The 18422-nt window shown below is 36.5% G+C and overlaps 2 protein-coding genes and 1 long non-coding RNA gene across 3 annotated transcripts in view; 2 read left to right on the forward strand and 1 right to left on the reverse strand.

Annotated features, from left to right (window-relative positions):
- The first annotated feature begins 2328 nt into the window (after nucleotides 1-2328).
- Nucleotides 2329-10633, forward strand: LOC111984059 (plastid division protein CDP1, chloroplastic). The gene is made up of 6 exons (XM_024015688.2): nucleotides 2329-2764; nucleotides 2846-2959; nucleotides 7149-7214; nucleotides 7284-8045; nucleotides 8741-8931; nucleotides 10104-10633. Exons 1-6 carry the CDS (start codon nucleotides 2456-2458, stop codon nucleotides 10186-10188), a joined length of 1527 nt encoding a protein of 508 aa, XP_023871456.2. The 5' UTR covers nucleotides 2329-2455; the 3' UTR covers nucleotides 10189-10633.
- Nucleotides 3140-5245, reverse strand: LOC136065631 (plastid division protein CDP1, chloroplastic-like). The gene is made up of 4 exons (XM_065769120.1): nucleotides 5088-5245; nucleotides 4429-4533; nucleotides 4211-4333; nucleotides 3140-3644 (listed from the first exon to the last, which is right to left on the reverse strand). The coding sequence occupies exons 1-4, from the start codon at nucleotides 5214-5216 to the stop codon at nucleotides 3207-3209; spliced, it is 795 nt and encodes a 264-aa protein (XP_065625192.1). The 5' UTR covers nucleotides 5217-5245; the 3' UTR covers nucleotides 3140-3206.
- Nucleotides 10634-11508: 875 nt separating the features above from the next.
- Nucleotides 11509-18422, forward strand: part of LOC136065632 (uncharacterized) — an 8413-nt gene continuing 1499 nt past the window's right edge. Inside the window, exon 1 of the long non-coding RNA XR_010627253.1 lies at nucleotides 11509-11842. This is a non-coding gene — a long non-coding RNA (uncharacterized LOC136065632). The remainder of the gene's footprint in view (nucleotides 11843-18422) is intronic.

The following is an 18422-nucleotide window of genomic DNA, read 5'->3' on the forward strand; positions in this document are numbered from 1 at the left end:
AATTACCTTAGGCCCAAGGTTCTCCTTTTCAAGAGGCCTTTTAATTTGGACTTATGATAGCTACTAGGCTATGGTCTTATGTGACTTTTCAAGTTAAGATATACCTTTGGACTTTGGAACAAGCCTCTTATATGTGAGAACTTACTTTCTTTTATCCCACTATCTTAGGGTATGCCATAACTTTTGGATCATCCTCAAAATTTTTTATATCTTTTATTTGTCCTTTAGAATTAGGTGAACACAAGATATATGGTTAAACAAATAAAAGATATAAAGGGTACCCTCTTATTGATAGGATCTAGGATCTCTCTAAGTGTGGGTAGGCTGCCTAGAGCTAAAGGGATAGATCATTAGGTCACTCACAACTAGGTGGGCCATGATTCCAACCTTGGGCCTAAATGGACCATAGTGGATTGGTGGCAAACTGTTAATGTACTCAAGCCCATTATAGGCAATGACACAAATTGTGAGTTGATGGGATGAACTCTAGAAGATTTTGGCCCGAATGGAGCCTCCATCTTCCTACTCATCATCAACCCGGGTGAAAAGGACAAAAAGAGCCAAGTGAAGAGTGTGCAAACAAATATTGAATAAGCATTTATTAAGACTAAGAAGTAAGACACATTGGAATCAGACTCTCTATTCCCAGTGGAGTCGCCACTGTGGGCATAAGGGCCAGCGCGCACAAACACGGCGTGGTGTCATCCTCACATTGGGTGAGTATGCCTTGGCCGAAGGTGGACTATGGCGGAGAAATATGGAGTCGCCACCTAGATTAGGTCTAGGAACCATAAATATACAAATAGCATTAATTGTCTTCCACCATTTGCACTAAATGGAAACCAAGTTATAACCTTAAACCCACCTAAAAAACCAAAGAACTCTTCCGTGGTTGTAACCCAAAAAAGAGAGAAAAATTAGTCATTAGAGATAGACAAACATGGAGCTCGAGAAATCGAAAGAAAAGCAAAAAAGGTAAAAGAACCACTCAATTTCAAGTATAAAAGGAGTAGATATCACCTGCCCAAGGGAGGAGGTAACACAAGGGGAAGAGAGAAAAAGAGAAAACAAAAAGAAACAAAAAGAATGAGAGAATATAATGAGAAATAAATAAGAGAAAATTAGTGGAGAAAATATTGAGAATTTGTGCACAGTAGTGTACTTAAACTCTTCTGTAGAAAACACCTAGAGAGAAAGAGATTACCACAGAATAGTAGTATTGACATGCATTGCTAGAAAACTTCCTCTCTCCCACGAGACACATCTCTCTTGAGTTTCTTAATATTCATCTTAATACGACCAATCTGACTCACATTCTAGACCTAACAATTTTGTGTCAACGTTAAGTAATAAGATTGTGTGAGTTGGATTTGAAATCTTTTTAGCCCGATTTGTTTTGTAGAGTGTATTTTATACATATATGTGTGAATACATATAAGTAAATATACAAATATATGTGTAAATATATAAATACATCTGAGAATATGTGTGCTAACATGTTGTAAACTACATTTGATTGATGAGTACTTTCTTTGGGTTTTAGTATTTTTTATGCAAACTTAAAATCATAAAGCGGAGTAATGATTAATCTGCAAAAGGTGGAGAACAACCCATTCTATGGAGAAAGTCTCATTACATAACAGAATAAATGTTCCTTGTGCAAAAAGAGGAGAATAACCCTTTATAGGGCAATAGAAGAGGAGAATAAGTCCATTTCGTAGGCGCTCCTTAGATCGGACTTAACGTTTGTGCACAAACTATTAGCGGCAGGATGGGAACCCAAAGCCCGTTTCGCGAAAGCATTAGACCCAAATTCCTTCTTAGAAAAATGCCCATACTAGATGGTGTCCAATAGTATCAAGACACATATCTAATGTGCTAAAATGTGAAAAAACGACCTTCAACAAGATGATATTGGACAAATTGGCAAATTGACAATAATTCGAGATTTTGAAGAGGGTGGTCTGAAAAAGAGAGAAGAAGAGAGTGAGGGGGGATTGTGTTTGTGTTAGAAAGAGAGAAGGGAAGGGAGAAGGGTTGTGTTAGAGGAGTTAGAAAAATATTTGACAATTTTTCTTTGGTAAAATGTTTTACAAAAGACTGAATATTTTGTTACTTGTATTCCTTTGGGTTTAAGCAAGGTTTATATTCTGTCGTGTGTTTACTCTATCAGAACGACACTATTTAAAAGCATTGGAGATTCTAATAATGGGTCCATCGGGCCGAGTCAACCCGACCTGACGGAACTATGTTATTTTTACTAAGACAAACACTTTTCTTTACATTAGTGGTACTTTACCAGTCATTAATTATTAATATATTGAAAATGAAACTAAGTAGAGAAAGTTAAAAATAAATAAGAGAGAAATATAAAATAGTACTAGTTTTGTCTCTCAGACAAACAGTAGTTCCCCGTTCCCTCAGGCTCAGGCTCAGGCGGCAAGCAAATTTGTTTATGGTGGTGAATTGTGAAATGGGTGTGTCGCAAGATTTATGGAATCGTTGTTGGAATAAAGATGTGGTGGGTTTGGACAGAGCATCATCATTATCAGCATCAGCAGCATTAGCATCAGCAATAGTAATGCTAAGAATCAGGAGCTCCAATTCCTCCAAATTCAAGGTGTCTTCTTCTTGTTTTAGGGTATCACATTTGAGGTACTGTGACATTCTCACTCGCCGCCGCTCCAGACTCAACGCCATTGACACCCACATTATTAATAATCATGTTCATGTTACCGTTGATATCCCCGTCACCTGTTACCAGGTCAGATTTTGTTTTTCTTTTTATGTAACTTTCTTATGGAATTAATATATAATAATATAAAAATTGCATCGCAAATTGCAGCTTATTGGTGTTAATGATCGAGCTGAGAAAGATGAGATAGTTAAGTCCGTTATGAATTTGAAAAGTGCGGAGATTGAAGAAGGTTACACCATGGATGTTGTTACATCTCGTCAGGTATACACATACTTTGACAAATTTTGTTATAACTAGTATTCATATTCATATGCCTTGCTTGACTTTTTTTTTTTTTTTTTAAAAGTATATTACTCATGAGACGTATTTGAGGGGGTAAGATTTGTAAATGGAGCACAACCCTCCCTCTCCATCTATCTCCTAAAGAAATCAAACCTGAATAGTAATGTTGATGATAAAAGAAACGTACAAAATATACTAAATTATCAATAACTTTTTTTCTAAGAAATTATAGTATAGCAAGGAGTGGAGTGGGGATAGGAATATTTAGTAAACAAGCCACACAGAAAGGACTTACCAAATCTTTCTGCTTGCTTGAAAATCCGAGTGCTACATGAGCTATTAACACCATGTAGAAACAATTGAAATCAATTACAACCCTTTGATTCTGTGATTCAAGTGATTTCTTATTCTTTCGTGTAATGGCTAAACTATCCCATGGAAGAAGATCAACTATCTCTGTTGCCATTAGCCTATTAAGTGCTTGGCTCAAGAAGCATGGCCAGTCTTCGACTTGGCATGAAGTTTCAACCTCGAGGCCCTGTCTGAGCAGTTCACGCAAGGCTGCAATTGCTCCTCGTCTCCGTTCAGCATTTTCAGGTGAATGAGGCATGCCTAATATTTCCAATGTGCAAGCAGGTGCAAGCTCCTCCAAAGATTCTTCTATCTAGAAACCAAGGCACACAAATTTACCACAAACAGTAGGAAGTCAATTTTAAATATGGCAAGCAACAAGTACGGCATAAATTAAAAAGCTGCCAAGTAGCAGCACCCACCCCCTATTCAATGTTTCAAGGCCCTCTCTCTCTCTCTCTCTCTACATATATATATATATATATTTATATTTCATGATCTGATTTAATCACACTTTCACTAATTATTTGGAATTTTTTTCTAATGCATGGCTGAAAAGATTGAGAAAAATCAGATTGTTTTATTTTCAACTATTGATTTGTCAAATATTTATTTTTGCTAACATGGGTGTCCAAAACTCTTCGAGCACTTGAATATTCCCCTAACATGTGCAGGCCCCCCATCCCACACACACCTGATAATTAAAGGGAGGAATTCCTTGGGTGGCCTCAATATGCTAGCTAGGAGTTTTGTACCCGAGACCTCATAAATCTCATGAGACCTTGGAAACCACTAGACCAACTCACCAACCCCAAAAGCAATTGAAAGATGCATATTGCAGACTGAACCAAGCAAATGCTTTCTTGAAATGAGCATTACCTGAGATAACAATGTCATTTTTCCAAGAGATATTTTACTCCTTAGAAGACACTGAGCACGAGCAAGCGCTTCAAATCCATGGGACACCTTGTTCTTCTCGAAACCAATCTTTGCAATAGCACACTTCAAGAAAGCACCTATGATAAGAAAAGGAGGCATAACAAGGCAGCTACAAAAAGAGGGTTCAACTCCCTGACCTCCTTGCTAATATGTCTTACCTCAGCCAGTGCCATAGACAGAAGCAAATCATGAACATATGGCTTAGCATCTGGACGTTGAAGAGCTGCCCGACCAATATCCAATACAAGCTTTGCCTCTCCAACCTAAATAGGAGAAATCCACATAATATCATATCTATATTCCAAACCAAAAGCCTTATTTTGTTTTATTCTAACAAGTACTTGACATTACAAATGGAAGAAAATATTCTGCGGGTTTACCAAAGTAGTAAGAGGGTAATGATATGGTAGAATATAGAAATAACAAAGATTCACAAGCAGGACAGGATGTACGTTTCACCACTAACCCTACAAGGCTACAACAAACGAACCATGACCATACAAAAAGGATATGATTCTTGTGCACATGGAACCTAAAACAAAATCCTAAAGTACAGTGATTATCTACTATCTCTGTGTAAATTGGCAGCTTGTGTTTGGTTGCAACCCAAAAAATGTACCCACCAACACTTTTCCTACTATTTGACTCACACTGAAAATCACTAATATTTCATTTAGGCATGGTGGTGACAGCAGAATGAATGGAATGAGAAGAGAAAAAAACAAAAGTTTTCATTTCTTTGGGCTATTTTTCCATTAACCAAGATTTTTCTGCAGTGCCGAAACAAAATGGTAATAAGTAAAAAGGTGTAGTGTACCTCTTGAAGGAGGCAAAGAGCAGCAGGCAACCAAGGCCAAGGAATTCTAAGGGGAGTTTTAGGTGGGATGTTTTCCCTAATATTACCAGCATATTCTGGTTCAAAAAGAAGCTTATCCCTTACATCCATTACAAGATCCTGCAAACCCAAAATAAAAATATACTTTTAAAAAAAAAAAAAAAAAGTCAAGCNCCAAAAACCCCCAAGCAGTTTCAGTAACATGTTATTAAGAGCAACAAAAATCATAATTCCAAAGACAGAAGCATGAGTGAGAGAGAGAGAGAGAGAAGACAAACCAATGATGGTTTCACACCAGAAACATGTTTTGTTTCCTTCCCCGAGATTGAATTTCGTGTAGTGGAATTTGAATTCAATTCAAGATGTTGGAGCTTGTCAGCAACATCGGCCTCATTACCCTAGAGAGCAATGTATAAATCAAAGTATTTTAATAAACATACTGGGCAAAAATGGAAAATGGAATGAAATTATATCAGATGAGCCAAGAAAAAATTTCCACAATATTTTATTTGAGTCAGTGCTAAAAATAGTATGGACCAAAATGAATACTGTACCTGTCCAAGAAGGAACAAGCAAAAAGCATCTTCAAGTTTCAGATCAATTCCTTCTGATGCTACCAAACATTCACACATAGTTTTTGCCTTGTTTATCTTCACAAAAGTTACATGAAAAGTGAGATTTGTAAATGGAGCACAACCCTCCCTCTCCATCTATCTCCTAAAGAAATCAAACCTGAATAGTAATGTTGATGATAAAAGAAACGTACAAAATATACTAAATTATCAATAACTTTTTTTCTAAGAAATTATAGTATAGCAAGGAGTGGAGTGGGGATAGGAATATTTAGTAAACAAGCCACACAGAAAGGACTTACCAAATCTTTCTGCTTGCTTGAAAATCCGAGTGCTACATGAGCTATTAACACCATGTAGAAACAATTGAAATCAATTACAACCCTTTGATTCTGTGATTCAAGTGATTTCTTATTCTTTCGTGTAATGGCTAAACTATCCCATGGAAGAAGATCAACTATCTCTGTTGCCATTAGCCTATTAAGTGCTTGGCTCAAGAAGCATGGCCAGTCTTCGACTTGGCATGAAGTTTCAACCTCGAGGCCCTGTCTGAGCAGTTCACGCAAGGCTGCAATTGCTCCTCGTCTCCGTTCAGCATTTTCAGGTGAATGAGGCATGCCTAATATTTCCAATGTGCAAGCAGGTGCAAGCTCCTCCAAGATTCTTCTATCTAGGGGGGGGGGGGGGGTCCTTTCATTATGGGGAGCTCAAGTGATGCATGTTGATATATTGTGGTTAACTTCTATACTGATTTATCAATATCTATTTGCAATTTATTTGCTTTAGTAGCATATGATTCTTCTTGGCAATGTAATGCTCTCCATTAGTTTCCTTTCTTGGTGAAAGACCCCCTGACCTGTTGGAGATGTAGCTTTAGAGGCAATCAAAGCTTTGACGTGTGGAATGTTATCCCTCTGTCTAATGTGGTATATTTGGATGTTATCCAATGCCAGATCATTTGATGAGATTGAGATATCTTTGCTTCATTTGAAACTCTGCTTTCTTAGATCTATGATTGATTGGTTGACTCATGTTTGTTGTTCTTCTCTTTTAGAGTTCTTGGATCTAGGTATTTTTAAGTCTTTATTTGTTGCATAGCTCTTGTATACTCCCCATGTACTTGGGCTTTGCCCTTTTTAATAAAATATTATTACTTATAGAAAAAATGCATCTTGGATGATAGGATCTTGTATATTGCCTTCATAAACTATGATTTTTCTTATTGAATCCATCAGCAATTTAGGGATTTACTCCAGGAGATCAGAGCCTGCATTAACACTTATTCTCATTTTTTGTGTTGGTTTTCTTATTTTGTGCTCAGTAAAGTGAAGTGGTTTAGATATGTTGTTTTGCTACATCATGGATTAAGTTACATATGATGCCATCTGACACTTTATTTTCACTACCAATTTCATGCTTGTCATTGAGGTTGATGCCTTCTCATGTTAGACTGCCTTCTGTTCTTGACTAGGAAATTTGGCTGAAGGATGTTGTCCTTGCTGTCTTTCCAGACACACGAGATTGTTCTCCTTCTTTGGTAAGGTTCATAATGTGGATGTAGTTTTAATTTTTAATATGAAGTCATAACGGATGTATGGCTCTGCAGGTCAATTTTTTCAGTGGTGAAAAGAAATCTCCTGGGAGCAAAAAAAGTAAAGGAGCTGCACATACTGTTCCTGCCATATGCCAGAGACCACTGGCCACTGCTCCTCTGTCAGAGCGGAAATTTTTTGAGGAATCTCTTCCATATGTGAGCTCTTCTCGACTTCCTGGGTCTGGGTCTGCTGTTAAGCAGTTGGCTCCAGATTTTCAGAGTCCATTAATATTGGGCAAAAGTAGCGATGGTAGTAGTGCATCATCTGGTAGGAATATAGGTACACACCATAGTAAAATTTGGGAAAGTTGGTCAGTTGGAAGGATTACTTTTGTTACCGTACTGGGTTGTGTTGTGTTTGCTGCCTTGAAGTTATCAGGCCTTAGTGATAGTAATGTGAGAAGAACTTCTAAATTTGATTTTAGTAAAACAAATGCGACGACAAGTTTGCTTTCTCAGACACTAGATTCTTCTTTGGATTACAACGTAGGGCCAGCTCATCTTAAGGAAAGTGGTGTTGCTAGCAGACTCAAGAAGCTTCTAGCAATGGTTAATATCCTGGTCAGGAACCACTCAGATGCTGGAAATCCACATGTTTTATCCCCTGCTGCTAGTATATCATCCTCTATGACTGCTGTGTTTAGGAGGCTAATGCCTATGGAAGAAGCTGAAGCCCTTGTTAGGCAATGGCAAGCAATTAAAGCTGAGGCTTTGGGGCCTAGCCATCAAGTTCATACCCTCTCTGAGGTCCTTGATGAATCTATGCTTGTTCAGGTAAAATGCATGATTGGTCTTCACATCATGTCATAGATTCATAGAACAAGTATATAATTATATGGTCAGATAATCTGAATTTTTGAGTAATCTGATTATAGTGAGCAACAAATCGAAGCTAGGTATCCCAAATAGCTGGAAGGAAGTTATCAACTTATGACATATTTACAGCTATCATATTCGGTGAATCACTAGTGATGTGATAAATGGGATGCTTGCATTGTGTAGAGAATGTATTGCATACTCCCAATGCAAAGCTGGGTCTTGTTTCAAAGGAAAAAAAAAAAAAAGTAATCTTGAGAGATTGAAATATCAAAGAAATTAATGGATAATGTAGGGGACTTTTCTAAAGAGGAGTGCTTTGGACTCGTCTCTAGTCAGTAAAACCTATGGGTGACTAACTTGCACTAGAATCAATTGAAAAATTGATTTGGATAATAGAAATATTATATAGGAAAGAATCGTAATTCTAGTCCCTGCAGATTTTAAATTGGTTAAATGAAAGGCTGAACTTAGTAACGTAGAAAGCCAAGTAATGGTAAAGCTTGCTTAACGCATATGGCGGAGAAAATATATTGATGCAGTTAATATCTAAGTTTTCTTTCCTGGAGGCACACAATTAATGCTTTATCACTGTATGTCTGTTTGTTTGTTTGTTTGGTTTTTTTTTTTTTTCTTCCCTTAATGGTTCACAGTGGCAAGCTTTGGCTGATGCGGCAAAAGCCAAGTGTTGTTATTGGAGATTCGTTTTACTACACCTGTCTGTTCTGCAAGCTGAAATTATATCTGACGGGATCGGAGCAGAAATGGCAGAAATTGAGGCTTTGTTGGAAGAAGCTGCAGAGCTTGTTGATGAATCTCAGCAAAAGAACCCAAATTATTACAGGTAATTGGGCTCATAAAATGTGTTGATTTGATTTTTTTTTATTGATTCCTAAAATCATATTGTGCAGTGGTCATACGAGTCTAATGAAAAAAAAAAATGAAAAAAATTGTAGATCTTAAGTCTGCTTTTCAATATTGTGTATACATTGGTTTTGGATATTAATTCCCACCATGTGGTTCACTAATTTGTGAACACTCACTACTTCAAAGAAAGATTGCTGGATAATTAGGCTGTGTTTGGTTCATGTAAAATATTTTCCGGAAATGCTATTTTTGGGAAAGGAAAATGTATTCAGGCTGTTTGGTTGCATTTCAAAAAATGCTTTGAAAAATATTTTCTGGTGTTTAGTTGTATTCTTGAAAATACTATAGAAAACACATTTTCTACTTGTTGCTCACATTTTCTCAGCTTCCAAACAAATATATAATATCATTTCTTAGTCTACAAACACAAAAGAAACAAAACCCAAAGAAAAAAAATCATCAAATTCGGTCAAAAGGCAAAGGCGTGTGGGTCGGCGCGGTGCTGCGATCTTTGCTTGAGGCGAAGGCGTGTGGGTTCGAAGGCGAAGGCGACGGCGAAGGTGCTTGAGGCGACTGGGTTCGATCTTTGCTTGATTGGCGCAGTGCTGCGATCGACGAGACAGGTGCGATCGGCATGGTGCTGTGATTGACGACGAGACGATCTTGGCGGGACGATCTAACCGGCGCGATCTCGCTGGCGCGTCTGGGGGTTGGGGCGCGATCTCCACTCCCTCTTCTTGCTCTTTCTCTCTCTCTCTTTGGGTGTCTGTGATCCGGAAATGATTTGAAGTGAAAATATGAACAGAAATGGTTTTACGGGTGTTTGGGTTATTTTACGGTCAAAGGGGAAAAGCATTTCAGTTGACTGAATTTATTGGTTCAACCAAACACTCTAGTTTTACGAAAAAGCATTTCTGGAAGTAATTTAAAGCCGAAACAAACACAGCCTTAGTCAAGATTGCCAAGATAATAGTACAATATCTTTAGTAATACTCCCTAACTATCTTTTATTTCTCGGTCTGATTTGTTATTTATTTGCTGTCCTGCAGCATTCAAACTTTTCTTTGTCTCCTAATGACCTGAATTTGGAACATTTTATTTATTTTTTATGATATTTTCCTTTTCTTTTGTCTCATTGATTGGTTGCAGCACTTATAAAGTTCGTTATGTTCTAAAGAGGCAAGATGATGGATCTTGGAGGTTCTGTGAAGGCGATACTCAAACACCATCATAATATTCTGCCTAGTTTGGAAATGAGGCAGTCATGACATCTGATGTTCTGCTAACTTTGTTCCACCCATCCTCCACTTTTCTTTTGCAGAGGAGGCCTGAAAAAATGAAAGTAGATCTTAATTGAGGAGGGTGGTGATAACTTGTTACAACTGGTGAAAGGTATATCAGCCAAGCTTGTTACTTCTGAATGATTTGTTGTTAGAAGATAGTGTATCCAAAGGAAATTGAAAATTGAACGTGGTTAGTACTAACCAAGTAGTGTAAGGAGTGTAATTGACCTCGTTTAGAATCTACATCAATTCTTTTACAGCAATTAATGTGAGTGCTAAATGTGTAATTATGGGCATAACGAAGTCATTTATAGAAAGGGATGCGTACGTGTAAACTTTTTCTTGTGATAATACACTCGATTTCAAGTTCGTGTGTAATATGCATTATTTGAGAAACTAGGGTGAATATGTATCTCCAAGCAGACATTTGTACCATATATGCAGGCATGCAGCAATGGCTTCACCCCACTTTTTCTAAAGGGCAGTGTTTATTACACACTTGTGTATACAGACTAATGTGCGATAAGCTTTACCATTTTATAATTAGATTATTATTATTAGGAAATAACCGGCTAATTTCATTAATTTTGACCATTGAGTCTGGTATTCAAATTGAAAGACAATTTGCATCCGATAATAGAGAGAGATAAGTCAAATAGCATATGGAAAGCTTTGGATTTCAACTACTATTAATTTATTTCGATCCAAATCAAGTGCTTTGGATTTCAGCTACTAGATGTGTGGAAATTGTACCCAAAAATACTTTGAGCAAAGGTCAAGTGGTTAATATCGATACAAGAACAAAAGTTTTAAATAAAATGCATTGTATGGCATTCAACCCATAGCCTGAAACTGAAGACACAAGAATGAAGCAATATATCAATGAAAGTTTCATACTAGTGTAAGAAAAGTACGCATTTAAATACCATGAGAGGCAACGACTCAATCTCTAAATGCTCCCAAAAAAAAAAAAAAAAAGGGAATACAGTCCAGCACATCATGCATGCACAAAGATTGCAATATTTGACAATAATTGTCTAAATACAAACAAACCATTTGGAGCTTTTATTGGGCTTCCAATGAGTAAAGATAAAGATAAAATATTAACATCAATGAAAACTAATCCTAACTGAATCCAAACTACAAATCCATGAAAGTGCTCTAAAAACTAATCGAAGCTAATATATATATATATATATATAAAACCGAAGTCTCTGGAGCTCAAAAAAAAAACTATTTCTAACCAAAAAAAAAAAAAGCTAAAACCCACAACACTCTTAAAAAAAACCTGACTACAACACTTATACGCATAAAAACCCTACCATAGCTAGAAAATTAAAGCTTCAATTGCTCTCTTCTCTCTCCATCCAATCTCTATCTCCAAAACTTCCACCTTTGCTGGCCTTCTTTGTTTACTAGTGGGTTTTCACTCCATCTATTTTCTATGAGAGATTGAATTGAGGCATGGCTTTCTGCAAAACATGCTGAACCTCAGAATTGATTATTTGTTTGAGGGAAACTGAATTGAGGCATGGCTCCATGCCTCAAAATTGTTTACAAAGAGCGTACTGAACCTCCAAAGTAGGCACCCACTAAACATGTTCGGTAAGTTTTCGCTTTTTCTATTTTCCAAGTTTTGCAGTAAGTTTTGCAAAGAGCGTAATGTTCATCTTTAGGCTAGACTTCTTTCTTTGCTATTTAACTTGACTTATGGTCATCGTTTTCTATATCTCACAAATGCCAAATTTTTCTTTGACGTGATTGGAATTTATTAAAACGAATGCCTTGATGAAAGAAATTTAGTTGTTGTATATCATGTTGTGTGCCTTAAATATTATCAACATTGTTTGGAACTTCAAGAAAATTGGAAACATGTTAGAAATATTGCCTTTCTATATCAGTTCTGCATTTATATACTGTAATATTTTCGCTCATTTTTTAGGCATTATATTTCATAATCTTCACTTGATTATAAATGGTCATCAGTGTAGAAAGTTCTAATTTAGCAATTTATTAGAGGACCATCCTCACAAGCAGATTATTTGTCTCATTCCATATTTTCTACAATGATATGTCCATGTAGCGACTTACTGAGGTTCAATCCTACCCTATTATTAATCTACTTTATTTGTACTTTAAATATATATTATAAGGTTCTGAGTATTGATTGGTCAACTTAATAGGTAAAATTTAAAAGTGAAAGATGTTAAGAAATTGCGACTTGAAAGCATTTGATGTTTAACATTTCTATGTTTGAATGGTTATTGATATTCAATTCAATTGCATCAGGTTGAGACTTGATAGTTAGATGATAATGCCATGTCATATAATGAATGCTCCTTTGCACATATTAGGTTCTATTTTGAGCATGAAAGGCACATATTAATAGTTATGCTATGCACAATTCGTTTAATGTCTTTCTATTGTAGGAATGAGCTATTAGTTTACCTACCTATCAATAATAATAATAATACTTTACCTTCTAGAGATTTCTCCTTGTATGTCACTAGGGATGGTAATTTCTGCCCGACCTGTAGGTACTCGGCCTGGCTTGACCCTAATGGGTTGGGTTTTACCCGGTCCGATAAGGAATAGGGTCGGGTATGGGTTTTAAAAAAAGAAGCCCAAAGCGGGTCCGGGTTAGGTCCGGATTTTATAAAAAGTCCAGCCTAAAACTCGGACTCGGATTCGGCTCGATTATTCTGAAATTACTAAAAACCCCCTATATATATATAGCTATAAACTAACCTTAATTCCCTCATTTTTCAGCTCATGCCTCCTCACCTCACTCCCTCATTTCAACTCATGCCTCCTCACCCTCATTGCCTCACAGAAGCACACTTAGTCACAGCCATTCCTACACAGCACACGGCCTTACTCATTCTCAATCTCACACCTCACAGAGTGACATGGGCCACGACCTCTGTCTTTGCCTCTCACTGTCGGTCCAAGCTCTTTGCACCATCAGCCCAAGTAGGCATTCACCACTAGTCCAAGGTCTCTCCTTAATAAGCTCCACCAAGACTCTTAAAGTCACAAATCAGGTTCAGACATTCACATCTCATCCTCACCCTCACTCTCATTCACTCACCAACCCACCCTCACCCTCATGGAGGAGCACAAATCTCGTGGTGGTTGCCGTTTTTGTCACAGAGGAGCCCATGATTGTTAGATCGGAGAGAGATTTAGTGGTCTAAGTTCTTTTTTTTTTTTTTTTGGTATATATTTTTTTTGGGTTCATTTCCTCTCTCAGTAGTTTTTGTTTTTGGGTATTTGTTTGAGGATTTAATATGTAAAAATCTGTCCATAAATGATAAATGGAGTTTTGTTCCTCTCTTAGTAGTTTTTGTTTTTGGGTATTTGTTTGAGGATTCAATATGTAAAAATCAGAGTGAATGTTGTGTTGACGTAAAAATCTGTCCATAAATGTAAAAATCGGAGTTTTGTTTCTTCCATAAACGATAAATGGAGTATGAGGATTTAACTGATAACAATGTTGATTGATTTGTGTTTGGGATTGGGTTTAGGGTTTTTATATTTATTTTTAATTTTTAAATAAGACTAGGTTGGATTTTGCGGCCATGGAATAGGCCCAGAAGTGGCTGGACGGGTCTTGCAGAGACCCAACGGGCCAAGTTTGGGGCTAAAAAAAAGACTCGTTTATTAAACAGGCTGGGTCCGGATAACAGGGGAGGACCTGTGGGTTGGGTTCGGGTATCAAAAAACACGGCCCAAACCTAACCTGTTACCATTCCTATATATCACTCTATTTTCTTGGAGGTAGTCACACACAAAAGCTATTGATTGGAATGCAGGCTATTTAAAAGAGAATTTATGATTTTGCTTATATGACATAAAGCTTTCATTTATGCTTTTGAATATATATATATATATATATATATTCTTTTTTTGCATGCAGCTATTTAGAGTTATATGCATTGATTTTGTTTCTGATTTGTTCACTTCATTGAAATAGTATCATCTCATGCTTATGTTGTTTGATGATGTGCAATTTTATAACTTTTCAAAATCCAATAAAATCTAATGAGTAGGAGCTTTGTGCATGACTACGACCTTTTAATGAGCAAGAAGCTATAGTTGTAAGATTATAAGATGTTGTTAACTTGATTATAAGATGTTGTTAACTTAATTATAAGATGTAAGGCAAGTTAGCTTGCTTAGATTTTGTGTAAAATGTAATTTTTACTTGAAATCAGTTTTCACATGTAGGTTTAATGGAAATAGATGAGGTCAAGATTGTCATAGCATTGAGCAACCATGATAGCTAATTGTGGTTGCTATTGACTTTTGTGTAAATTAAATGTCTAGAACAAAGATAAAAGTGGCAGTAGAGTTTATTGAAATTCTTGACACAATGAGTGTTTTTAGATGCATGATCTGCAAAGTACATTATAGCAAACATTGGATTTGTGTAATGAGGTTAATTTTTAGTTAATATGAAGTTGTATGTTTTTATTGTTGTAAAATTGAATTTTAATCCTGGCTTTGAGCCAAGTAAACATACAACAGTTGCAATTCTTTGCGATTAATTTTCATATTGTCTTTAATGTTGTTGTTGTTGTTGTTGTTGTTGTTATTTTTTTTTTTTTTTTTTTTTTTCTTTTCTTAATGGGGGGAAATCAACCTCTTATCAATTCTTTTAGCTTATTTATTTATTTATTTATTTATTTTTATCGTGAGGTGGATTAATTATCTTTTTATTTAATTATCTCGTGCATTGCACGGATTAGCGACTAGTTCAAATACATAAAGATAAAGATAGAAATAATCCCCTCAAATGTGGTGTCTGCTTGCCGCACCACACAACTGTAAGCATTTTTTCTTTTTGAGTTAGGGTATGATTTGTGTAAGCAACTTAATTGACAAATTAAAAATGTTCTTTTTGTCTAAATATTATGCGTGGTAATTGGGTTTTAAAAAGGGCTTTGAAGGAACTAGTTTTGGATTACCTATATATTTAGTTGTCATTGCGGGTGCAGCGCGCATAGTTTGGGGAGTACGCATTGGCCGAGTGGACTAGGGTGGAGAAAAGGAGTTGCCACCTAGTTTTATGGTCTAATAACCATGTATATAACGCCATTACGTGGAAGGACTGATCTTACTACCAGAGTACATCTATCATGCTTCTCATACCATCACAAACCCAAGCAAACATATATCATGCTTCTCATACCATCACAAACCCTAGCATACATCTATCATGGTGAACATCTCATCTTATCCAAGGCAGAAACATGTATATGTCAAATCAAGGTAGAAACGTGGGCATAACAAGATTGAAATAGCATGTGATATCGTCAAAACATCCAAAGCATATCATCCAACGAAACATGTTCATATTCATCATCAAACAAATACTCAATGCACGTTCATGTAAATGCATGACTTACCTCACTTACCTTACTGCACCTTAGCACCTATGCACCAATGGATGGTCATGTGAATGCATGTTCATAGAATTAAAGCAAGAAATAAAATGAAACCCTAATCTAGCATGTTAAAGGTAAACAAGTAATTAAATAGAGGAATAGAGACTTAAAAAGCATAAAAAGGAACCAAACAGAGGCATATGATGTAAAAAAAATAGAGAAATAGAAGCAGAAAACTCAAATTAGGGTTTCTGAGCACGAGTATGCATGCGCATACATAGGCCTGCATATGCAGGCCATTTATATGTGTATGCATACCATGAGTCTGTGTGCACATACAAAATCATGCGTATGTAGACACGCCTAATGAACCTTAACTCAGGAACACATAAAACAGAGCAGGACTTAAAAACAACAAATCTAGCAGCCTAACATGCTTTAAAATAGAAAAAAACTAAACCCTAGGCTGCCTAAACATATCTAAACACAAACAAAGTAAGGAAACAAGATTAAAAACAAGATTAAAGTAGAAATAAAAGAAAAGAGTTTAGAACTCAATATCTCAAACAAGAAGCTTTTCAAGTTTGATTTTGACCATTCCTTTCAACCAATTTATTCACAATTAAATACAAAGGTGATTAGTGATCCTAAACTCAAAAGATCAAGACCAAAAAAGGTCTCAATCAAATGAAAATTGACTTGAGGATGTCTTGTGAAAAAACTCCCTCTTTGATTCACTATTTCTAGCAAATCTTAGGTTTTCCCTTAGGATTTTCTATGTGTTTTTGAAATATACCATGCAAGGTTTTATATAGTTGAAAAATTGGGGTTTGGAACGGCTCTCAGATGATGTGGGATTCATTCCAAACCTCAGCTTTAAATGCAAAAAAATTTCCTTTCATAGGTTTTTGGAACCCTAGTTGCGTACGCAGGTCAGTGCTTGCGTACACATGCATCAGACTTGCATATGCAGGTCCTTGCCTGCGTATGCAAACCGAGGGTTTCCTTGACCTTTATTTTCCAAAAATAGATATTTTTTTGCTCATAAAAAAAGTTATGTTTTCCATTTTAACATTTCTCAAATCAATTTAGAATTTGATTGGGCCCAAAACCAAACTTGGGCCTTAGAATTTCAGCATCATTGTAAAACGGGGACCCGAGTAATAAGGAGTACAAAATGCGGTGTCTACCGTCATTGATGTTCCAATGGCAAATGAGCAATTGGGTTGCTTTTAGTGACTATAAACTAATTAGGAGGAGTTAACAACGTAGATAACACACGATTTTACAAAGAAAATCCCCTTGCTTGCTAGAGCAAGATGTATGAATAATGAGGACTACACGTTGTGTACTCTTCTCCTTTTGTAGACCAAGGAGAGGGGGTGTCTCTTTTTATAATGTTTTATTAGGTGTGGGTACAATACATAAGTTGTTAGAAATTCTTTGGGGTTTATTGCAATGCCAATCTCTACCAAGTTGTGATGAATGGTTGACACATTAGGGCATTACGGAGCATCATGCATGCTAAAGCCTTCCCTGACTCCTTATTTGTATTAGTGCTTATTCTACCAATGATGCACTACTGCAACAGTGAGTCATGATATTCTTCTTCTTCTTATTTTTTGGTTGTATTTAGCCTCTTAGCCCATTCGTTGGGTTTTAGCTATTGAGGATTGTACCCTAAAATCCATTTGGTATGATATGTGAGTGTGTGTGTATATATATATATATTATTTTTTTCTTTTTGGTTAAAAGGAAAATATCATAAAACTACGAAACAAAGGATGTCTCAGGGTAGAGCCTGTTTAAGTACAAACCAGAGAGGTTAGCCTCTATTAGGTCAATCAAGTCCACAAGGCGGACTATTAAACAAAATAAAATTAGAGTCTTGATGAGCTCCAATCCTTGCTAGTTTGTCAGCACACCTATTTGCCTCTCTGAAACAGTGCTTAAAGTGAATCTTGGGAATTTGGGAAGCCATTTGCTTGATATCATCCATGAGGGCATGAGCCACAAAATTAAAACAGATCATATTGACTAGAATATCAAAAATAAATTTAGCATCTAGTTCTACTTCAATAGAAGAAAAATAAAGATCAATGCATGTTGATACAGTATTTTGTTTACCCTCGATTTGTGTGCTAGACCCCAAAAATTTCAAAAATATCAACTTTTCTTCATGGGGCTATGGAAACATCTAGATTGATGTGGTGTAACCCTTTTGAGCATTGAAGCACTCGAAATGCCTTTTTTGGTCAAATTGACCAAAATGCCCCGTCAAACCTAGATTGACCAAAAGTAAAGCTAGTCAAAATCACTCCAAAACAACATTTTTCATGCTTTTACATCAAACTTGAGCTACTCGGAGATTTTCGTCAACTTTGACCAAGTTTAACCCGAGGTTGATTCCTAGAGGCACCAAAAATTCTAATTTTGATCCGACAATCATAATGGGTTGGGGCCAGTGTTATTGAAAAGATTATTGAATTCCTTTTCCAACAACTATTCATGGGTCGAACTTGGAGTTAAAACGGTTAAGATATTTTGAAAACCATGCTAGACACGTCAGCTCACTTCACGAGGCCATAACTTTTGATCCGACCGTCGGAATTTCAATTTCTTTAATGTTATGGAAACTAAACATCTAGCACTTTCCAAAGACACCAAGATCAGCTCAAACATAGTCCAGAAAAACCTTCAAATATGCGATCAAAACCAGAACCAGAAAAAGTCAAGATTGCTGACATTAACAGCTAGCCCGGCGCACCTTAAAGGGCCGCCAGAGCTGGCCGGCG

Source organism: Quercus suber, unplaced genomic scaffold, assembly GCF_002906115.3.
Source record: "Quercus suber isolate HL8 unplaced genomic scaffold, Cork oak 2.0 scaffold_1058, whole genome shotgun sequence".
In the NCBI taxonomy this organism is placed as follows: domain Eukaryota; kingdom Viridiplantae; phylum Streptophyta; class Magnoliopsida; order Fagales; family Fagaceae; genus Quercus; species Quercus suber.

Bases quoted from the DNA above. Each gene is read 5' to 3' on its own strand.
- LOC111984059 (XM_024015688.2), top strand. From the start codon at position 2,456: ATGGTGGTGAATTGTGAAATGGGTGTGTCGCAAGATTTATGGAATCGT. The intron at 2,960-7,148 runs GTATACACATAC...GTTCTTGACTAG, and splicing joins ATGTTGTTACATCTCGTCAG to GAAATTTGGCTGAAGGATGT. The intron at 8,046-8,740 runs GTAAAATGCATG...AATGGTTCACAG, and splicing joins ATGAATCTATGCTTGTTCAG to TGGCAAGCTTTGGCTGATGC.
- LOC136065631 (XM_065769120.1), bottom strand. From the start codon at position 5,216: ATGGATGTAAGGGATAAGCTTCTTTTTGAACCAGAATATGCTGGTAAT. The intron at 4,334-4,428 runs GTAAGACATATT...GCTTTCTTGAAG, and splicing joins TGTCTATGGCACTGGCTGAG to TGTGCTATTGCAAAGATTGG. The intron at 3,645-4,210 runs GTAATGCTCATT...CTTGGTTTCTAG, and splicing joins AAATGACATTGTTATCTCAG to ATAGAAGAATCTTTGGAGGA.